Genomic DNA, 24,700 nt, shown 5'->3' on the forward strand with positions numbered 1-24,700 from the left:
GAGAACTCAAAATTGATATTCTACTTCTAATTCTTCCTAACAAGTGAGGAAAGGCTCATGGCCTAAATGCATTTAAATATTCAATAATTAAATATAGTATTTAAAGGTCATTTTGTTTTATGTTCTGATTACTAGCCCACTGAACAATTCTACCAAGATTAGAATTATATTTATAATTAAATCATTTGGGGTGGGAATAAAGTGAATAGATTGACATGTAGATTCAGACATAGCAAGAAGGAAGAGAATTTAAAAGAGGGAAGAATATGGATATATTCAACAATTCCTTTGCAAATTTTCTTAGAAAAAATGACTCTAATATCAACTTCCATCCACCTGGATCATAAAACCACAGAAAGCTAGAGCTGGAATACACCCTTGAAAGATCAGCAGCCTATTGACTTTCACTCACACACATAGGAAATCAATTGATATTGTTTACTGGGTAGAAATACTGGAATGATAGTAGTAAGTGTGCCTTAACTATGTGCTACTCTTTAACACACTAATTGCTTCACGTGTGTTATCTCTTTAAATTCTTCTGTTAACACCGTGAAAACCTACTACTATCTCCATTTTACGGATGATACAACTAGTAAGCTGCAGAGCATTGCCATTTGAATCCAGGCGGTTTAGCTCCAAAGGCAGCCTTAAACATTAAGTAACATATTTCAAATGCGCTTGCCTAAGCACAAAAAAGCAGAGGTAACATGCAAAAACCAAAAACGAGCTGTTTGAAGGTGATAGAATTTGATACATTCTCTTTTTTCCCCAAACATTTTTTTTTGCTATAGTTCTTTTACGCTATAAATTCAAGAACAAAACAAAAATGTAGACAATCAAAACTATCACATTTGATACCATTATCTCTGTTCTCTGTAGCCTTCCTAGAGTTCTCATTTCGCTTCTAGGTTTTGGTTAACATATTCATCCCCAATGTCAGTCTCTCAAGATGTTTTCCTTTTAAGCCAGGACACCCCGACCTCTGAGCCCTCAAAGTATAGTTGGCCACTCAGCCTTCCACTCCGGCTCGCTGGAGGTTGTGTTTTGCGTGTGTGTGTGTGTGTGTTTTACTGCATTTGCTTCCCCTTTTCCTTGGCAAACTTCACATTCCGGACACCGAAACGAAACGCTGGAGTTTGGGAAAGGGCGAGGAGGATGTCTCGACAGTGTTTACTAGGCCTTCAGCGCTCTCCCTGAGCCCTGCCCCCAGCTCCGAAAAGAAAAGCTTCCAGGAAATGTCCTTGTTATCACTTCCCCGTCGGGCTGGGGGCTGGGAGCGGGCCGTCCCCTCCGCCCCCGGCTCGGCTGCTCCGCGGGCGCGCTCGCTCACAGGCGCCGCCGCGCCGCAGTTCTCAGACAGCGGCGCTCCAGTCGCAGACCCGCGGCACGCCGAGCGCAAGGGTCCCCGCCGCGACGCGCCACAGTCCCCGCCCGCGCCTCCGCGCGCTTCGCCATGAGGGTCCTGGGTGGGCGCTCTGGGGCGCTGCTGGCGTGCCTCGCCCTAGTGCTTCCCGTCTTGGAGGCGAACTGTGAGTAATTAATAGCGTCTTGTCTTCTTCTCTCAGCATTGCCAACTGAACTCCGAGCCCTGCTGGGAGGATTTTCTTTTCTAGGGCTGCAGCCTCCTAGAAAGTTTCCAGCAAGTGCTTCCATCAGCCGTGGATCTAGCGGGCAGTGTAATGGTGGAAGCAGGGTCAATAGTCACCCTGCTCTGGGAATCAAGTGTTGCCCTACAGGACAGATTCTAGAACAAGAGTGATACTAAATATCAATGAAGTAATTAGAACACGTACCCATTTGCCCCAAACAGTTGAAGTTCCCAGTCATAGGACAAGGATGAGCACATTACAGTATAAAAGTAGAGAGGAAAGTCAGCCCACTCTGTCTTCTCTTTGTACTAGCGCCTGTCCCCAACCAGCACCCGCTGCTGCAACCTACCTCCGCTCTGCCGTGCCTGGACTTTGAGCTTGGTTTCCTTATCTCAACATTGACACACGAATTATTTGGGGATGAGTGCGGGTTTGCGTAGCAGTACGGAGATGTCATTTTTTTAACCTTGAAATCAAAAGGACTGTTAAATATTGTAGTTCTCAGATAATTTCGTACTGAGGATTTTTGACGGAGTGCCACTGATCTGAGGTCGTCGCATGAGTTCTTTGTACTTTATCTTTGTGTTTCCTGTTCTTTATGTTCCCATGCCTGAATTCAAAGCAGGATATTGAGTTCTCTCTCTCTCTCTCTCTCTCTCTCTCTCTATATATATATATATATGGATATCAAGGCATTTAGTACATCTTAGTTGTCAGTTAATTAGTTTGTTCTTTAAAGGTTAAGCATGCTCACTGGTCAAAAATGCTTACTTGTGCTATGTTTTATTCTCAGGAAATGGCATGGGAGAGATAAACTCTGTATTACACCATAGCTTTTAGATTGGTTAAAGCTCCAATGTAAACTTTTCAAAGATGACAATGTCAGGAGACTTAAGTAGGAATTTACTAACATTCTACTAGGTTTATTAGTTTTTATTAGTTACAGATCAGGATGAATGAGGTGTTTTAAAATTCTAATTTAAAGGCTAAAACAACATTTCTTGATTTTATATTAAAGACACACAATAGCAGAATTTCAACATACAAACCTCTATCATTAAGCCTATATATAGACCACATACACTAACTCATTAGGTATATAGTTCAGTAGGACAAACAAGTATTTGTCTGATAAACAGTGTTTTTATTTTTAAAAATATTTAGTTGTTTATTACACACCTGCACTTCTGACCTAGTATACTATGAACATTATATTACATATATTTAAATGAGTTTTTAAAGGATAAAGTCAAAATAAATCTGAACAGTAGCACTGGTGTTTTCTTTCTGTACCTTAATGAATTATCTTGCACACTCTCCTGGAATGCAATCATTCCATTTTGGAAGTCACTAAAATATTCTACCAGAATGAAATGAAAGTTCATGAAAGTGAACACCAACAAAAAAACACTGAAGAGAGAAAAGAACATTTGGAAATGGAGAGAAAAAATAATCACAGAGGGGATAATTAAAACATGAAAAACTACTGGGTCTAAATAACTGGTAAATTGTAATCAATATGAAAAGACTAACATAGGAAATAATATGAACATCACAGGGCAAGATGTTGGGAATAACACTTAAACATATGGAGTATGCTCTCATCACAGAAAGGTGTTTATTGACCCCTACACAGACTGAGACAGCTTCCCTATTGGGAAATATGATTTTAGAGTGTACAAGTGAAGCCAACAAAATACAGAGAATGCATCCTCCAGAGCCAACCATGACCTTCCCATCCATGGGAGCCTAGAGTACCTTTCCACTGATAATCATTTATGGACTGGACGGCCATGCATTGTCCTCTCAGGGGTCTGCTTGTTGAACTCTGTACCAGAGAACAAGGTTCTTAATTGTGCTTACAGAGAAATATATGGGTAAATACATAAAACATGATAAGCAGTGTTTTAGAGAGAAGAAAAAGGCACAAATGGCTTGCTACACGTACTGCTTGTCACCACAGGAATTTGCTAAACCCTTTCTTTTTGTAGAGATTGTTACATGTTCATGGAATCTAGGCAGAGTTAAAAAGTGATGTGTGTGTCTATGTGTATTATACAGAGATAATCAAACCATACATATGGAGAAATCTTGTTGTATATAGACACTGATAGTGTATATAAATTAGTTCTTTAATTCTAGTTTAATTGGATTAAAAATCATTTCTGGTTTACTGATGAGAAAACTGAGATACAGATGGAATGTGTTTACTCCCTAAGATGGTAAATTTGAGATAGAATTAGAATTCCAAATATTTGATTTATTGTTTAGTCCATAGAAATACAGTCACTATTTAAAGAAAAAGTTTAAAAATCACAGCTTTAGGTTTGAGAGAGTTGAGAAATCATCCAGTTCAACTTTTTTGAAATTGTTCAGAGATGTGAACTGACTTTTCACACGTGCTTGTATCTATATCTGTATCTATATGTATGTGTGTATCTATCTATCTATAGATTTAAAACTTATACTGTCTATATATTGTATACCACACTAAAGGCTGTGTGAAGAAAAATAGAAGAAAGGAGATGTCCCCTTTGGCTGTGCTAATTTGGCCCTTTCCAGACTTCCACTTCTGCTTAGGTGCAGTCTACCCTTGACATTACTGACTCATATTTTCCTTCTCTTTTTTGCTTTCCTCTTTCTGGAGAGATTTTATCAAGCTTAGGTTTGAGTTGGGGTTGGTGCTGGAAGAGTTAGAGACGATATCTGATGTACACCATCATCATCATCAACAGCATCATCATCAACAACAACAACAACACCCTATGCCGTATTCTCTTGCCATTAATCCTATCTAGGATATACAGTCATGCTTTTCATAATAGACCTTTTCTGTCCACCAAGTTCAATATCCTCTTTAATAGCTAAATGGTCTATATGCATATTTAAACTTTCAAAATACTGTGAGAAAAAATATGAGAAGCCTGATAATACATATATTAATTAATCTTTAGCTACAAGCAACAGTAAAGACTCTTGCTAACTAAAGCAGAAAGAAAGAAAGAAAAAGAAAGGAAGGGAGAAAGAAAGGAAGGAAGGAAGAAAGGAAGGAAGAAAAAAAGAGAAAGTAAGAAAGAAAAATAGAGGAAAAAAAAAAGCTGAGTGGATTTATTGGAAGACCTACTTAATGGCATGTTGAATAACCAGGCCGAGGGAAGCCAGGGACTTGGGCATTTAGGTGATCTATATAGTGGGAACTCATGTGCTCACTATGTGAGGAGCTGCCATCAGATGACTCAGTTCTAACTGCCTTCTAGTTCTGTGCATACCTGTTCATGATTGAATTTCTTAGAAAAGAGAGGCTGATTATTTTGGCTTAGCTTGTTTCTGGAGTCCTGTGGTTGACAGCTCAGTAGAATCAGGTGGAGTGCCAGAACAGCTCCCACAAAGGAATGGATCCTGGGAAGGAAGCAGAAACAAGAGAAGTCTACACATTCCAATTACTGGCTGTACAACATACACACATGCCCTTCTTTCCATGAACACCATTTGAAAAACATTTCAAATATAATGCAGATATTTCTAATATAATGCAAATAATTAATGTACAGCAGAAAGGACCTCCTCTCCAAGAGATTCCAGTCACCACACTCAGAGAGGAAGGCTCAAGGCTACCATTTCCTAGTTTAGTATCACCAGGTGATGTCCTTGCCTCCTCTAGTTCTGTCACAATTCTGTGTCAATGTGCTGTGCTCTATGGATGAAATGATACATTGTAGTATACCAACACATCCTATATTCCAGAAAATAATCTTAAAAAGACAAGCAAGGGAATACAGGTACTGGCTTTAGGGCTTGCCTGTCTCTCTTGGTTTGAAGCTAGAGCTGGTATTTATGACTTCTTCCTTCACTACCGAATTCGTATGTCTCCTGCTTTTAGGCAGTTCCTCATGCTTGATCTTTTTGTCTACTCAATGAGATGTACCACACCCTTATTCAGGAAGAACCTGAGCCCTGTTGTTCCCACCTATGGATGATTGTATCCATCTCTTCTTTACAATTTCTATTGTGTATAGTAGTCATCCTGGAGAGGCAACACTTCTAACCCTGATTTGTATGTGGCAACTACACTATTTTGCCTTGATTATTGTCATTCCAGCATAGTTCTCTCTTCTTTTCCAACAGGAGTAAAGAACTTGAAATGGCTACATAGCAGTCTCAGCTTCTAATTCAGTGGAAAATACGTTAGGTGCATATTGTGAGAAGAACCACAACTGACAATCATTAAGTGGGCCATTCTGCCCCCTTTTATAATTAAGAACCTCCCTGATATGGGGCTATCCACTTGGAACACAAATATTCTCAGCTCTGGGGCAATTCTTGCCCAAACTTCCTTGTTTCTAGGCCTAAGATCTAACTCTTTACAGGTCTCTGAACAACTGGACAGACCAGTTGTAACTATTGAGAAAGTAGCAAAGATTCTGATCTCTGATAATTTCTCATTCTAAGCAAAGTGGACAATGAGAAATAACTGCTTATCTGTCCCCACCTTGTGAAGGTTTTATTTCTCCTGGGCTCTTCAGGATCACCCTTGAGAGAGGCTGTAGTTCATCTCTGGCTGTAGCTTTGTAGCAGGTCTACCTCTGGCTCATGTTGGTACATCACACTGAGGTATCTTTTCCTTTTCATTCTTGGCTGTAGGCCTTTCCTCATGAGTCCATAAAGGGAGGTGGAGGGAGGGAAAGAGTCAGGAGAATGAGAAACTGGCCCAGGCCACTTAGTGGTGCTTTAGGCTCATCCCATTCATACCATTTGAACATTTCACAATTGAACTGTGTCTCAAGAGTACCCTGATGTCCTATGGACCACTTAAGCCCAATTAGATCTGATGAGTCACTGGCTCGGCTACATGACAGACTGTTTGAAATGAACTTTGAACTAGCTAGAGAGCATTCTCTTATTCTGGTTTCCACCTACACTTGGCAGCTTTTGGACTCACAGTAAAAAGCTCAGAGTAGAACATCTAAAAGTGGAATATGCCTCAAAAATAAGAGGTCCATCAAAATCTATTCTTCCATCTTAGTAATGGACAGCCAGGTATATAACAACTTGTTTCTCACTTGAGCAGGAATATTCCGACATGACCAGATTTTTTTTTTTTTTTTTTTTTTGCGGTACACAGGCCTCTCACTGTTGTGGCCTCTCCTGTTGCGGAGCACAGGCTCCCGGACGCGCAGGCTCAGCGGCCATGGCTCACGGGCCCAGCCGCTCCGCGGCATGTGGGATCTTCCCGGACCGGGGCACGAAGCCGTGTCCCCTGCATCGGCAGGTGGACTCTCAACCACTGCGCCACCGGAGAAGCCCAGTCCTTCTTTTTGAAAGACTCTTTCTCTTTATTGTCCTCCCCAACCATACCAGGTGATCTGTCCTTAGCCTTCTTAGACTTTAGGATATTTTATAAGATTTTGTTCCTTTTTTTTTTTTGGATCATGGATTGATGTGTGATAAAGGTTTCTAAGGTCTTTACTTCCCCATTTATATTATAGGGTAATTTAGAAAATTGATATTTTCTTGGTGCTATTCTCTAATATTTAAATATATTTAGGGCTTTTTTTCATTCTTTTGCTTTATTGTTTATTTTATTCAAGGAATAAGCTGAAGTACTCTGTCTTATCTATGTGTTTTATGCTTTCACTAGAACTCTCTTATTTTTAGAATTAATAAAGGAGAAAATTAACACATTATTGAATATAGGCATTAGTTTAAATTTTTCATAATCTTATGTTAATTAGGGTAAGATATGCTATGGTGTGATAACACTTTAATCCACAAATCTTCAAATTAATCTCCAAATCACTGAATCTCAGTGACTTAGTAAAATAAGAGTTTATTTTTTAGTCATGTAAAGTTCAATGTGGTTTGTGTAAATCTCTTACATCTCTAGTTGTACCATCTGGAACACATGGCATCCAATGTCCCCACAAGAAAGGAAAGCAATGGAGGAGGCATATTTGTTCTTTTTTTTTTTTTTAACATCTTTATTGGAGTATAATTGCTTTACAATAGTGTGCTAGTTTCTGCTTTATAACAAAGTGAATCAGCTATACATATACATATATCCCCATATCTCCTCCCTCTTGCATCTCTCTCCCACCCTCCCTATCCCACCCCTCTAGGTGGTCACAAAGCCCTGAGCTGATCTCCCTATGCTATGCGGCTGCTTCCCACTAGCTATCTATTTTACATTTGGTAGTGTATATATGTCCATGCCACTCTCTCACTTCGTCCCAGCTTACCCTTCCCCCTCCCAGTGTCCCCAAGTCCACGTCTGCATCTTTATTCCTGTCCTGCCCCTAGGTTCTTCAGAGCCATTATTTTTTTTAGATTCCATATATATGTGTTAGCATACGGTATTTGTTTTTCTCTTTCTGGCTTACTTCACTCTGTATGACATACTCTAGGTCCATCCAGCTCAGTACAAATAACTCAGTTTCGTACTTGTTCTTAACCGTCTTAGCGTGGAAGTAACAAAACTCACATCTGCTTCCAATGCAAGGAAGCACATGGAATATTTGGTCAGCATTGTCTCTGTTACAAACATTTTTCCTCCAAGGTTAAGATTACTGTTTCTTCCTCTAAGAGAAGCACAACTACTTGTTGCCCATTTAAACCTTTGGTGATGTGTATTACACAGTGTAAGGTTGCTTTAACTATCTGAATAAAATTTGTGATAGAGGGAGAGCATAATTAACATGCCTACGAACAGACCAGCAGATGACTTAGTATAATGACATTAAGTTGGCTATTAATGTGGCAGCTTGAAAAACATATTGTAGCAGTTGATATTGAAATTATTCCTATGGTGAGAACTGTTATTATTTTAGAAATTGCCTTGAAAATGGCTTTAGATTTAGAAAGTAAAGTCCCCAAAACATGGTCTATAGCTTTACTATTCAAGTGTAGTCCAGGACCAGCAGCAGCATTACCCGGGAGTTTATTAGAAATGAAGTATCTCTGACCCCACTTCAGACCTACTGACTCAGAATACGCATTTTAACAAGACTCTCAGGTAATTCCTACACTTCGAGTTTGAATCATTCTGGTCTGTAAGGCCATAGTAGAGAAGGTAGATAAATGATTCTGCATAAGAAGTGAACATAAATTTGCAGGGGTGGCAGTAGACAGTGGCCAGGGACAGAGAAGGGGAGAGGATGTCAGAGAAGGGAGGAAAGAAGCTGAGCCCCATGGCAGGAGAACGCAGCTGTAGGGAAGGTCTTCAGTAAAAACTTATTAGATGTGAGGGTAACAGAGGACCTTTAGGAACTGGGGTTTCTAAGGCTAACTTTAAAGTGCAAATGTTGCTTTAATTTTTTAATGTTGCAGTTTTGTTTTTTCTAAACGTAATAAATTGTTATTAGGTCCAGTATGGGGAAAACTCCTTCATTTATATTACATTGTTCCAAATATAGAATTTGAAATCTCCAGGCTTGAGGGAAAATAAAATAAGGATAACTTATCCACATAGATTCTGAGTCTTTCTACGAAGGAGTGGTAACAGGAACTGGCTCTTACTGGTTCTAGGACATTAGCATAATTCTTCTTAGTCCTCTGGTCCATTTTTTGGAATGGACTTTAAAAGGACACATTCAAGAACACTGACTTTTAAATCTCCATAAAAATGGTAAAATTGTAACTTCTTGCAATTATATGATATTTTCCATCTTTCAAAATAGCATATTTGGCATTTTCTCATTGAGTTTCACAGCTATTCCGTGATGTACCTTCCCGACTTTAGGAAAACGTTACATTTTCTCTGCCTCTGTTTAAAGTTATCACCCACTCTTTCTCTTCCTAGTCTCATTTGATCTTCTTGAAGAAATAGTTTGTTCTGGAGGTCTCCTCTCTTCTCACCCTCCCACTGTATTGGGGACTGAGAATGTTAATGGTGATCCTATTGTTAAACCAACTGTATATATTTTAGCTCTCATCCTAAATAATAGTAATTATTATTAATAACTTCTTTGCAACATTTGACACTTGAAACTTATCCTTTTGAAATTGACCTCCTTTTATGTCTATAAGCATTATCTTCAAATTTTCTTTCTCTCTCTGCATATGTATGTGTTACTAATTCTATTTCTGTCATTTTGATGATCTCTCCTTTTCTGTAAATGTTAGAGTTTCCTAGGGTTCCATTTGACCTTCTGTCCTTTTTGGACATCATTCCTCAACTTAAACTACCAGCTATATCCTACTATCTCCTTACATTTTTAAACCATTCAAGTAATCCACGCTTAATATAATGTGCTAAAAAAATGCATCTGTAGTTTCACTAGCAAGAGACCTATGTAACATTTTGCTTTATATTCTTCTAAGCCCCTTTGTCTGTGTATATACGTTCTTAGAAATTAAAATATATAAGCGAAAGAATGGAATTTTGCTCTGCATATTATTTGTAACTTGATATTTCATCTAAAAATGATAATTGTTTTTATATCAATAAATTAAAATCTATGTCACACTTTAGAGTAGATTTATAATTTTCCTTTATATATGTTCATCATAATATATTTAACTAAAATCATATTTTTGGACATTTAAATTATTTCCAATGTTATGTCCATGTTCATTTCCTCAGTTTAATGTCCTAGCAATTGAACTGTTAGCTGAATATCTAAAGAGTGTGCCTATTTTTTTTTTTTAACTGGTGCGAAATCTTACTCTCAAATGTAATGAAAAATTCTAAAAATATCTACCCAGGGGAAAAACACAATATCAATAACAAAATACAGGAAACATCCAAAGGGAAAAATCATTCTGGCCTGTGGTAGACAGCCTCTAAGGTGGCCCCCAATTACTGTTTTTTTTTTTTTAATTGTATTGAAGTACAGTTGATTTACAATGTTGTGTTAGTTTCTGATTTACAGCAAAGTGATTCAGCTATATATACATATATATACATTTTCTCTCATATTCTTTTCCATTTTGGTTTATTACAGGATATTGAATACAGTTCCCTGTGCTCTACAGTAGGACCTCGTTTTTTATCCATCCTATATATAACAGTTTAAGAGTGCGCCTATTTTGAAGGTTTTAGACACATATTGTTAGATTTCCCTTGGGAATCTGATTTTAAAAGTAGATTTTAAGTGTCTGATTCCTCTCATCTTTGCCAACATTGGATATTAACTTTTAAAATCTTTGTCAGTGTGATAGGAATGAAAAAGGGCTGACTTTTTGGGGGGTGGGGAGTAGTCCATTCTATTTTTCAGTTCATCCATTAAGTTTTTTTTTTTTTTTTTTTTTTTTGCGGTACGCGGGCCTCTCACTGTTGTGGCCTCTCCCGTTGCGGAGCACAGGCTCCAGATGCTCAGGCTCAGCGGCCATGGCTCACGGGCCCAGCAGCTCCGCGGCATCTTCCCGGACCGGGGCACAAACCTGTGTTCCCTGCATCGGCAGGCGGACTCTCAACCACTACGCCACCAGGGAAGCCCCATCCATTAAGTTTTTTATTTTGAAATCATATTTTAGTTCTCTACTTCTTTTTCATAGCATACTTTTGTTTTATGGATGCCAGGTTCTCTCAATTTATTTAGGATATTAGTTATATATTTTTTAAAGTTATCTTCTGTGTCTTCAATTACCTTTATTTCCTTTGGAGTCTTTATATTCCTCTTGACCTTCTCTTTCATGTTATTAATTTTATGCAAATATCTACTGACTTTTAGCTGTTATTTCATATTTTTTGAAGACAGTCCTAAGTTGATTAGATTGACTAGGTAGCTGGCTTAGGGTTCTACTGTGGTTGTTGAGGTCTGTTTTTCTAACAAGACATTGCTTTGGGGAAACTTGTTATCAGTCCTAGGTAACTGGGCAGGCTTCTGTTTAGGAGACTTTGTGGGAATTGGTCGAGAGCAATTGTCAAGGTAAGGAGGACATTGACTCTTTGAAAATAACTCTTTCTAGTTGTGCTACTAACCTTCTCCCACATGGTATGTGTTAAATGCACCTTTCCTTATTACTTGTTTTCTTTTCCTCGACTCCTTATCCCAATCATTTTCTCTCCTTTCCTAGGTTATCATTTTACTCCATTGTTATTTAGACTGTGTCTTATGGCCTTTTAGAAAGTCAACAGGGAGTTCTGAAAGGCTGGTAGAAATTATATTGCATTATAAACTCCTACTCGATGCTTTACCAATATTCCAAATAATCTCATTTCCAGATCAGCACTTAAAAAATAGTAATATCCTAAGAGTCAAAAGGGAAGCCATTAAGATCTAGAGTCTTTCTAAGCCTCTACGCGTGCTTCAGACTTGCTTATTGGGGAGATCTGGGAGATGTTGCAGGAAGTGGGGTATTGCAGAATTAGGCCAGCTCTCTTATTGTTGCCTTTTGCTTTTCCAAACGTAAATACAGACACAGGCCAGTGAACTAATTATATTAATTGATGCCACCCTAACAAAATAGGTCAAATAGAACAAAAACAAGACATTTACTGTGCTGTAACCTCTTGCTACGTGACATCGAATCAGATAGTGTTTTGGTGTCCTAATGTGTAGGAGATAAAAAAGACAAAGCAAGCTGACTACATGAATATCTTGCTGCACATCCTAAAAAGAGACCTCCCTTTGTAGCCTCAGAAAGTGTAGCCAGTGTGCAGTGTAGTGGTCTAGAGAAGAAAAGACAGGGCTCTAGAAATTTCCTCTTCAGACCTTGCCAAAATCTGAACTCTAAGTTCCTTCAAAAGAAGTACCTTAATTTATCACTTACCAAGAACAAACACATGACATAACAGAAATGGACAACGTAGTTTTTTTTCTGGGTAATAAGCTGCCTGTTCTGTCTTTTGCGTAGACGTATTTGTTGTTTTGGAAGGAATAACTATTGAATAAAATGTACTGCTTTCTCTGTCTATGGCTAAAGCAAAGGTTTAATCTTGGGGAGAATTGGTTAAAGTGTTTGATTTACTCTTTTTGTTCCCCTAGACTAGGGGCTGTAAATTAGTTAAAATTAAATCTTCAAGTAAGGAGAGGTCCGTTTCACTTCTGTTGTGGCTGAACAGTTCAAGCATTGTTTCCCTACCCATTCATTGATCTGTTCCAGAATGGGGGTCAATGGTCACATTTTTTAATGACACTGGCTTTCCTACTTCTAAATAAATGCCAACCCTCATCCTTTCTAATCCAAATGTTATAGAACTCACCTTTATATGTGCAACATATAATTCACAGATTATATCCTCTTTTTGTTTCCCAGATTTAAACCTATGCAGACCTACCTCTTATGATATTTGATTCTCTTAAATTATTTCTCATCAGCCTATTTATTGCTTAGTCCTCTTGAAGGACAGAGGCATGGTTCACCTTTACAGAATACTTTTTCTGAAGTTTTTCTAACCCTTAATATAATAATATGAGAAGAAACAGTTGCTCAGCAGCATAGTCCTCAATACTAAACAAAATGTGAAATGTAGAGAAGTGCATTAGGTAGTATATTAGTTCTCTTTTAAAAAAATAAACTTTACTTTTAAAAATTGAAGTATAACATACATACAGACATAGCATTTATTTCTGAAGGCTAACACAAGCTTTTCTTAAAGTTGGTAATAATTATGTAGGCTGATTAATGCCTAATTAAAAATCTATTTTGATTTTTTCTTAGTCCTTGCAAACTTCACATTTTTTAATATCCCTCCTCAATTATAAATCTTCTGTGGTATAAATCTTTATGATAAAAATGAAAGATTTTATACTTAATTAATATGTGATTATTTAAAATAAAATTGTAAAATAAAAATCCCCTCATTATTAACTAATGGTTTTCCTATATCATGCGATTCTATTTTTATCAGACTTTTTGTAAGCAAAACATGCCATTTCAACAGTTGAGACATAGGAGACATGTCTCAAAGTATTATCTAATTGTTCTATTTGTACATTGAGTGCCATTTTCCCTGACCCTGTCCCACAGTGAAGAAGAAACAAAGATTCAAACACTCTGCCAAACCAAATGCTAGCCTAAAATTCCCTTCTCAGACACATTCTTTTAGGGACAGTTTTTCATTCTTGGGATGCCAAATAACAAGGGCCAAAAGAGAGACAGAAAGCAGAATTTAAAAAGAGAAGAGCTCTTGGAGGGAGGAATGTGAGAACCATCTTTGCAAAGACAAGAGAGCAGAATGGAAGAGATTCAGAGGATGAACTGTTCTAAAGCTTAGACCTCCTCCTCTTAGACCCACATCTGACTGATCAGTTTTGGACAACCTGCAGCTCTGTGGTCCTGACCCCTCTGAACAGAGGGTGGCAAGCTTGGACAACTAAGTGGGAAAGGGGCTTTTAACATTTTTCATTAATCCTTGACCAAGGTCGAACTGAATTGAACTGTGAGGGAATTTTCCTGTGAGTAGAGGCAATGCTAACCCCACTATCCTTATGACAGATGCTTAAGTGAAGTACCAACAACAATAAATTACTTTCTGTTATATGGTCAAATTTATGTTGGAAAAAAAATTGGTCCCCACAGAAAATATTGAAGGGAACATGTGAAGGCTGTGAAGACAATTTCAAAAAAGAACTCTAGTTAATGTTTGCATAATGGTTTATGTTATTGACATAATTGTTCAACTTCTATGGTCACTGTTCAGATTGTTAAAAAAATCAAGCAGATTCAGTCATATTTCTAATCTTGAAAGATTCATAACTAAACATTATAACCTAAACTTTGAATCTGAATGTAACACTTTTCAAGCACATACTTGTGTTTTCACAAGGACTTTCTTGAAAAACTTCTTGATCTAAAGAAGTGAAACAAGTAATTAGAGACAATGTGGTAATGCAGAAGGAGAATGGGTTTTGGAGGCAGGTTTGATTGACTGTTCTCAGTTGTGTGAACTTGGTAAGATTAAACTCAACTTCTCTGAGTTTCAGTTAGTTCATGTGTATAACAGTTGTGATAGGATTAATAGGAGATAATGCAAAAAGAGCATTTATGTGCTTATGGTGCCATAGTTATTATTATGATAAATTATGGAACTTTTTAGACATTCCTGCATGCCAGCAGGGTAGATATTTTTGGGCAGATTGACTTTGAGCCAGCTGATAAAAACACTTTGGAACATATATTTGCCTCATCCTACAGTTCTGTAGTTCTTAGTTTGGATCTGTGGTATCATGTTTGTATCTTTTTGACATGAATAGTAGACTCCTTTGGAAGCACACTCTGTTAGATGGATGGATCTTTTTTATAAAGGACAGTAAATGTCTTATTTAAGATACCAAACATGTCCACTACACAACCACGTAATTTATTTTTTTAGATCAAGTACATTGTGAGCATTTAAGTGGCAGAATACATAGAAGAAAGAGTGTTGCACTAGGAGGATGGGTACATTTAAATTCCTGTCCCAATATCACAACTTTGTAGCTCTATGACCTTGAAAAAACCATGTAACCGCTTTTAGCTCCAATTTCTTCAGTAGGAAAATGGGGATGATAATTCTGTCCTGTAATATATTTCATTATTTATGTGAGGATCAAATGAAATCATTAATATGCACTTTGAAAATTTTTAAGTATCATGCCAATTGGAAGTATTATTGAGGTGAACCCAGATGAACTAAAACATAAACGTTCAAATTCAGGCAAAATTTATTTAGACAAAATTATTTTTTAAATTATTAGCTTCATTATCCTTTAGGTCAGAGGTGTAACAATTTTCATTTTTAATATTCCTCTTATCATCTGAGACAGTGAAACTTCTGGGTAATAAGCTGCCGGTTCTGTCTTTTGGGTAGACGTATTTGTTGTTTTGGAAGGAATCACTCTTGAATAAAATGTACTCTCTTTTTGAAAAACAGCAGCAAATAGTAATGGATGGTTGCAGGTCTGAGCATTGGGATGCCTGTGATCTAAGTTGTACTTTTGCTATTTATTAGCTTTATAACTTAGAGCAAATATCTTGACCTTGAAATATTGAGGTCATCTCATTTTCATCATCTCTGAAATAACGGAGGTTACTTTGTTTCCTTCTAGTTTTATAAATGTATGTGAGCATTCCTTTAAACCGCACCTTTGTTCTCCCTGGACAATTGAGAACTTCCCCAAACATGAATATAGGATGTGTTATTACAGCTGGTCTGTGTCCTGCAGTGGGGGCTCTTATAGGGAAAAAGATATTCCTAAATATTAATATTAACCTCTGCATTCTAAAACTTAATATTCTGTAAGGAAGAAATGCCAAGGAGTGATGTTTATGTTTTGTTTTCCAACTGCATTTGACCTTGATTGTTTTATTACTGTATCAAAATATTTATCTTTAATACAAAGTGTTATTGTTTTTTCAGAAAGACTCACATATTTGCTTTGAAGTTCAGAAGGGCCAAGTTTTTGCTATATTTATTATCAAGTAGCATGTTTAAAACTATTTCAAATAAATGAGATAATTGCAATGTCAGACCCTTTCATTGTTGATTGGGCTGCCATTTATCAGTTAGCAATACACTTGGCGGGTGGCATGCTCACAGAATAACATCTTTTTTTTTTTTTTGCTGTACGCGGGCCTCTCACTGTTGTGGCCTCTCCCGTTGCGGAGCCTGTGGAGCACAGGCTCCGGACGCGCAGGCTCAGCGGCCATGGCTCATGGGCCCAGCCACTCCGCGGCATGTGGGATCTTCCCGGACCGGGGCACAAACCCGTGTCCCCTGCATCAGCAGGCGGACTCTCAACCACTGCGCCACCAGGGAAGCCCCAGAATAACATCTTTTAGACGCACATAGCCTTGATTTGATCTTGAGCAGTGATAAAGATGGTGAGAGGTAGGGTTAAAAATATAACTCAAACACTTTTGCTGGTTAATCATCACATTTAAACTTCTGTCTTGGTAAGTGGGAAAACCCATATAAAATTAAAATAGATAAATAAATAAATGTTATTCTCTCTTGAAAGATGTTCAGTTGTTCAACTAATAATTATGGTGAGTGTTGATTAATTAGTCCTTTTGCTTTTCTTTTTCTTCATTCTATTGTCAACTTTTGATTAATTCTTATTTACAGAGTTACAAGAGAAATAAGAGAAAAATAAATTTAGCTATTTATATTATTTGCTTATCTTCCTAGTCAAAGAACCATTTGTGGTTAAAAATCAGGATTAAAAAAAGTTATTTGTAGATTTTACTTGTAATTTAAAATGTTTTCATTAAAAAACAATGTTCCATTCACATTCTAAAATGATAAGGCCCAAACTTCATACTCTCCATTCTTTTCTTCAAATATAATTGCAGATTGTAGCTTGAGAGTCTTTTCTCTGTATTTGTCCACATGATGTTTACATATCTACAAGTGTGGCTGGTATATATAGGATTATGCTATAGGTGTAGCAACTACAATTTGCACTTTTTTAATTTAATACTATATCTTGGAGATCTTCAGTGCAAAAGTATCTTCCTTCTTTTGAATAGGCACATATTATTCTACTATACAAATGTATTATATAGTTTATTTTTTAATTCCCTTCTTGATAGGTATTTAGGTCATTTCTTTTTTTTTTTTTGGCTGCGTTGGGTCTTCGTTGCTGTGTGCGGGCTTTCTCTAATTGCAATGAGCGGGGACCACTCTTCGTTGCGGTGCACGGGCTTCTCATCTTGGTGGCTTCTCTTGTTGTGGAGCGTGGACTCTAGGTGTGCGGGCTTCAGTAGTTGTGGCTCGCGGACTCTAGAGCGCAGGCTCCGTAGTTGTGACGCACGGGCTTAGCTGCTCCGTGGCATGTGGGATCTTCCCGGACCATGGCTCGAACCCACGTCCCCTGCATTGGCAGGCGGATTCTTAACCACTGTGCCACAAGGGAAGTCCTCTAATTTTTGGATAATACAAACAATCTTCTTCTTTTTTTTTTTTTCTGGTTGCTTTGGGTCTTCGTTGCTGTGCGTGGGCTTTCTCTAGTTGTGGTGAGCAGGGGGCTACTCTTCATTGTGGTGCATGGGCTTCTCATTGCAGTGGCTTCTCTCGTTGCCGAGCACGGGCTCTAGGCGCGCGGGCTTCAGTAGCTGCGGCGCAAGCTCAGTAGTTGTGGTGCACGGGGTTAGTTGCTCTGCAGCATGTGGCATCTTCCCGTACCAGGGATCAAACCCGTGTCCCCTGAATTGGCAGGCGGATTCACTGTGCCACCAGGGAAGTCTCCAATCTTTCAATAAACATTCTATACATACCTTTTTCAGCAACATTTGCATATCTGTAGGACCTACTTAGAAGCGGAATTGTTGAATTGAAGAGTATATGTACTTTTTTTTTTTTTTTTTTTGCGGTACGCGGGCCTCTCACTGTTGTGGCCTCTCCCATTGCGGAGCACAGGCTCCGGACGCGCAGGCTCAGCAGCCATGGCTCACGGGCCTAGTTGCTTCGCGGCATGTGGGATCCTCCCGGACCGGGGCACGAACCCGTGTCCCCTGCATCGGCAGGCGGACTCTCAACCACTGCGCCACCAGGGAAGCCCCGAGTATATGTACTTTTAATTTTCAGATACTACCGAATTACCTTCAAATAATACCTATCAGTTTATATTCCTATCACCATTGTACAAGAATACTTGTTTCCACTTACACTCACCAATACTTGATATTATCCGTCTTTTAAATTTTTGCAAATCTATTAGGCAAAAATCCAATTGTTTTTAAAAATTTGTGTTAAACATCTTTTCACATGTTTATTGGCTACTTTAATTTTTCTCTGTAGTGATGTGTAAATGGTATTGCTTTGTTTATATTTTATTTATATTATTTATTTTGTTTTTAACCTTGCACACATTCCTGTATTGGTTGGCATATTGTTGTATTACTTTTTCTTTAATTTGCAAAAGTTGTTTATAAATTCTGGATGTAATTTTTTCTGTTATATATGATGGAAATATTTTCCTGCAATCTGTTGCTTGATGTTGAACTTTGTTATTTTTATCATCGTTTGTCAACTGCTTGCAATTTTTTATATACTCAAAGTTACTGATTTTTTCTCTTCTGTATTTTGTGCTTTGCACAAGGTCTTCCTTTTGCCATGGAATTTTATTTTCTTGTTTGTATAAATAACCAGGTGTTTTAGCCTATCAAGTTTCTTTCAAATAGCTGATTGGACTGTACTCCTGCATTTCTCTTTCTCCACAGAGATCACACAAGTTTTCCATTAAAACTGAGAAAGTTTGTTACTCTAGCTTTAAAGATGCTGTGGCTATGACTTTATAGCCATTTCAGCATGATGCTTTTACCAATGTAGTCATAACGAGGTAAACATTAAATTATTGTTTGGTATGTTTGACCTCAAGCATAAGCTTGAATAATTTGTGTAGATCATTAGACAAACGCTGTAGCTACACACCAAACCGCTCTTTGAGTTGTTAAGCAAAGTGCTTATGTATCCATGTGTTTTCCTCAGTTCAACCCTACTGAGGCAGGCATAACTTTAATTTTTATTTATTTAATAAATTTATTTATTTATTTTTGGCTGCATTGGATATTCGCTGCTGCGCACGGGCTTTTTCTAGTTGCGGCGAGTGGGGGCCCCTCTTCGTTTTGGTGCGGGGGCTTCTCATTGTAGTGGCTTCTCTTGTTGAGGAGCACAGGCTCTAGGTGTGTGGGCTTCAGCAGTTGCAGCACACGGGCTCAGTAGTTATGGCTTGTGGGCTCTAGAGCGCAGGCTCAGTAGTTGTGGCACACGATCTTAGTTACTCCGTGGCATGTGGGATCTTCCCAGACCAGGGCTCGAACCCATGCCCCCTGCATTGGCAGGTGGATTCTTAACCACTGCGCCACGAGGGAAGTCCTGAGACAGGCATAACTTTAAATAGCATACTAAGTTTAAATGGCATACAATTTACCGGCAGAAAATGATTTATATAATATATCATTGCTTAATATAATATTTTAGGTGGAGAAATGAAAGATTTGTTCATGTAAACTTTTTTTGTTTTTCTTCAGTTTTGTCGAAGCAACATGCTTCACAAGTCCTGGTTAGGAAAAGGCGTGCAAATTCTTTGATTGAAGAAACAAAAAAGGGTAATCTTGAAAGAGAATGCATTGAAGAACTGTGCAATAAAGAAGAAGCCAGGGAGGTCTTTGAAAATAACCCTGAAACGGTAAGAATTCATGAAAAGTGGTAAGTTAGCATACCTAGACATATAGTTACAGAGGGAGTGTTTGCAGCTTGAGTCTGTGTTCCCTTGTGTTTCTTTTTAAAGTTAATGATTGTGTATATCACCTTCCACATGTACCCACTGAAGCGTTTCAGGAGGAATTACGTTCAAAGGAAAGTGGGCTTGTTAGGGAGACACTATTTGCCAAAACCAATGTGCTCTGACCAAACTATAATTCAACTATACCTAATTATCACAAATAGTATGAACCTCATGGTTTGTAACTACTTTCTCCCAACCAGGACTTTGTAGTGTTGGGTGAGGGGAAGGCACCTCAAGTGTGTGTGTGTTGCGTGTGTGTGTGACTACATTGTTATCACTATGCTTCATTAATTCTCTCCATTGGCATTTTTAACCAAGCTTTAGAAAACAGAGCCTCTAATTCAGAGCTTGGTACATAATAGGTACTCAGTATATGCTTAATAAAGGATTCATTACAGTACTGTGTTCCCTGAGAATACTTTTAATTTATTCCATAAACTGTTGGCAAGTTTCCTCAGCGCACTGTAAATCATCAATAGTCCCTGCGGTTGGAATTTATACCTTTAGTGTATACATTTTTCCAATTTAGTCTAGAATAAAATGATCACAAAGACCCCTAAATATCATACAGAAATATGGGACCCCTAGATCTGATCTTTAGTCCCCTAATTTTCCTAGAGAAGGGGGTTCTTGAACATGTTCTGTGGGTAGCAGGAATATAAATAGTGCCTCTATGAATTAGGGTGAAGAATTCAAGTTTGATAACCTTCAGGGTTACCTCAGATTTTTTTCCCTGAGATGAACTGTATAACCAAAAGGAAATGAGGGAGAAAACATACGCAAAGTACCTCCTTTACCTCTGCCTTAGTTCCTGGAACCATGAGACTAGATGAGCCATAACAAGCAGGAACCATTTGTCTATAGTTAGAGAACTTGTCCAAGACAGTAATAACTTGTGTTGTCTGGGATTGCCCTTTAATCCTCTTACCTCCACCTAATCTAATAGGTTCAAAGGGAATTTTTCCCAGGGTACCCGAAGATTCATTTTTAACACTCTCCAAGATTGAATCAAAATGTTTGTCTTAGTTTTGTTGCCTGTTGTGGAAAAGCAATTAAGACAAAAATATTTTATTTCACACAATATAGCAGTGTACTCATATTGTGTAGGAAACAGATAAACACACACACACGTATACACAAATTTCTTTTTATTATGGAAATGGTAAATATATCCCAAAGTAGGGAGAAGAATATAATAAACCCCAATATACCTACTTTCCCTTTCAATGATTATCAACAATCTGCCATTCTTGTTCTGCCTATTCTCTACCCCACCCACTCTAATTTTTGTTTTGTTTTGCTGGAACATTTTAAGGCAAGCCTGCATGCTCAAGATTTCATTTGATTATATTACCCATAAATACTTGAGTGTGTATATCTAACACTGTAAATATGTTCTCATAGCTTAGCCTCTGAGTAGCAAATGGGGAGTGAGACAGAAGCCATATGGAGGGAAGGGAAAAGGGTAGAGAAAAGAAACTTATTTATGTGCTTCCTCTCCTCCACTCATTCTGACAGTTGTGTTATTGTCAGAAGAGAAAGAGATGATGGAGAGAGTAAGGAAGAAATGGGAGACATGAAAGAAGAAAAAAAACCCATTTGTTATTGCTTCTCGCTTTCTATCTTGCTCCAGACACTCCCTGCCCACATCCCTCATACCCTAGTCCACACTCCTAGTCACCATCTTATTGCTTGTCTCCCCACTGTCCCTAATATAGTCCTTTCACCATTACATCATCTCCTTTTGAACCAATTCATCATTGTTTATATCCTGGCTTTTGTTCTGTAGATGACAACACTGATGTCTGAATTGCTTAGTGGGAGATCTCATCTTATAAACTAGTAGCTAAGTGTTGTGTAGGTTTATATGTGAGAGGAGGAAGGAATGAGGACTTTAACTGTGTCCTGGATGAAAGTTATGTTCTGTACTTGAGGTTGTTTTTGTGTAGAAACACTGGTTTCTCATGAGGAGTTCTTATGTTATTAATGCTGCATATTGGATGTATTATGGCTTAAGAAGGCTTTTGCGAACTAGCCTGGGAACCTTACCATCAGAAATCATTTTTAACATTTTTCTCCTTTTGCTGAAGTGCTTTCCTTAGTCCAAATTACTGATTTACAGAAAAATTCTTGGTACATAACCAATTTATAAGCAAGGTATTACATGTACATAAGATGCTAAAAGGTAAATGTCCACTTTAATTCAATTCAAATTATGTTACTGTTATTCAACAATGAATCTGGTGTGTGTACTCAGCATGATGTGAGATGTATCAAATGGGTATCTAACCATCTTGGAAAAATTAAAAGATTTACGTAAAGGGGGCATATATAGTCACATTTGACATCTTCAGTGGGGCCTGTTTTCAGTTTAGAAACCTTTGAAACATGATCTAATTGATCAGTATTGCTTTAAGCCTAAGCATCTTATGGCTTAATGTTATTAGTCATCTACTCCTGGTATATATTTTACTATAGAAAAAATGCTATAATGTGGAAATGAGAGTTATATGTAATTTATTGCATCTTTAATATAAAAACACATTTTAAAATCGTTTTAACTTTATATGAAATTTAGATTTGCTAAGATATATTTTTTCTTTTCTTTTTTTTTCTAGGAATATTTTTATCCAAAATATTTAGGTAAGTTCAAAGGACCTCAATCATATAATCTTAGAAATGGAAGAAAACTTAAATATGATGAAGTCCAATCCTCCACTCATATATATTCCATCCAGTACAATTTCATTAGCCTTGGGAGTAAGATCTCTCATTCTATATGCAAATTTTCTGTCCTTTTATGTGAAGTCATGTAGATGAATTTGGAATGGTTCTCTTAATTACTATGTGACATTTTGTCTTTTAGTCTTTTTCATTTTTTTGTCTTTCTCATAAAGAGTCACTGAGCTGATGCAAAGTTATATTTAGGTAACAGAATATTCTCTATAAGTACATGAATTTTCATGGGTTATCTTTTTTTTTAACACCTTTATTGGAGTATAACTGCTTTACAATGGTGTGTTAGTTTCTGCTTTCAACAAAATGAATCAGTTATATATATACATATGTTCTTCATGGGTTATCTTTTAATGAAAGGAAAGATCTCTACACTCTCCAGAGCTTGTGACATAATTATCATTTAAATATTGATAGAAATTATTAACAACTTCCCACTTTGCAGCACCATTTCCTCATTTCCTACAATATCCCATCCATGTTTTGCCTTTGGATACAAAAGCAAAAGGAGTGAGGTAGCATTTCCATATCTAAAGAGATTAGATGATTTCAACTAAATGTCAATTAAAAGGCTACAGTTTGTTTTAAATAAATATAAAAATATTTTATTAATATTTTTTGGAGACTTGTCAGCATTTCCAAAGAATGGAAGTGGAGTAGCATTTGTACACGTCTTTCTGATGAGATTCTCTATAGGTCCAGCCCACAGAGGTTTGCTCTCCCTCTTCCTTTGAGCTCAGAATAGTCCCCATCTGTGCATCTTTCTACCCCACTCTCATGCCAGCCAACGTGAGACTCCAAGGCCTGCAAAACTGAAAAGTAAATCTTCCTTGAAAAAAAAAAAAGTAGGAATGTACTCTGATATACAGTAATAAGTATGCAGTTTAGTGTTAATATAATTTAGCAAATAACTATTTCTATTAAACTCTCATTTCTCTTGAAATTTTAGGGTTTAATTATAGTTTAGGGTATTACACTTTGCTTTTGTTTTACTTCTGAATACCCATGCAGAGATCCCAGAGACCATCTGTAGATAGGGGACTATATATACCTTTCCCCCTTTCCTAGAGAGCCTTACATTGAATTGATGGTATGTACTTACATTTACCCTTCAGGACAATTAACAATATAAGAGCCCAACATCATTGGGAGAAGACCCTTTCTGAACCAAGTGCTCTTTTTCATAGTTCCTAAAGTGGTTACTCTTCCCTTTTTTGAGTGTCCACAATGGTGTGAATCTTATTTTTGTGGCAAATCCGGAGTCAAGGAGACCCAGCTATAATACACTGCCTCTCATTTCACCCTCTCATCAACTGCAGGACATCGGTTCAATGGTATCTCTCTTTAGAACTCCATAGCATGACCCTTTTCTGTTCTTGGGCTGCTGGGTGTTTTCCAGTTGACTTATTGTAATTTCTTTTTATTAATTCCAATCGAACATTTATCTCCCACAAGATCTTAAAATTATTTAACCTCTATGAGTTATAGTTTTCTAATTTGTCAAATGGATAGTAACAATTTACCTAATAAGTTTCTAGCAAGAAATAAAATGAGGTAATGTTTTCAAAGCACTTAGTAAAATATGTCATGCTAGTTCTCTTCATTTTTTCCCCCTAACTTCTCCTCTAGTCACATTTTCTTTTCTTTCCTTCCCTTCCCTTTTCTAGCTGCTAATAACAGACTTAAGCAGTTTCATTCAAATTTGGAAAGAGGATACTATAAAAATTATGTAGTGATATTATTTATGACTTTAGATATGAAAATTCAACAAGATTTTCTAAAAACTTTAGCTGTCATATCTGAGATATACATCCATGAAAAACATTTCTTCTTTGTAAAGTTATGCTTTGACTCCTTACTTTCTAAAGCAAAAATTAAAGGTTTATAGTCTTAAAGTCAAGAAAAGATAGACTATCAAGACTATTTCATTCTCTCCATTTTAGGTAGGAATTTAAATATTTTGTAATTAAAATAGACAATATTTGGCTGTTAAAATTATAAGCTTACATTAAAATATAGTATTCTTAGGTCCATGTAATGAGGCTGTGTTTCTGCAGGCATCAATACTCTGGAAGATAACATACCTTTGATCACAGAGTACATTTGGATAAACATAAATAACATTTTAATACAACATTATGTGTTTTGGAAAAGTTAGATAAAATCTTTTTCTTTTTTTCCTTCCATTCCTCTCAACTGCCTCTGTTTCTACCCAACTTT

General features: G+C 37.3%; 1 protein-coding gene across 1 annotated transcript in view; it reads left to right on the forward strand.

Moving 5' to 3' along the window:
* Positions 1–1,313: 1,313 nt before the first annotated feature.
* The window catches only part of PROS1 (protein S), a 57,420-nt gene continuing 34,033 nt past the window's right edge, over positions 1,314–24,700 (forward strand). Inside the window, exons 1-3 of the mRNA XM_082654818.1 lie at positions 1,314–1,532; positions 19,488–19,645; positions 22,363–22,387. Of these exons, the coding sequence (XP_082510944.1) occupies positions 1,457–1,532; positions 19,488–19,645; positions 22,363–22,387 (259 nt within the window). The 5' untranslated portion in view covers positions 1,314–1,456. The remainder of the gene's footprint in view (positions 1,533–19,487; positions 19,646–22,362; positions 22,388–24,700) is intronic.

Source organism: Grampus griseus (genome assembly GCF_964374135.1).
Source record: "Grampus griseus genome assembly, chromosome: 5".
Classification (NCBI taxonomy): Eukaryota; Metazoa; Chordata; class Mammalia; order Artiodactyla; family Delphinidae; genus Grampus; species Grampus griseus.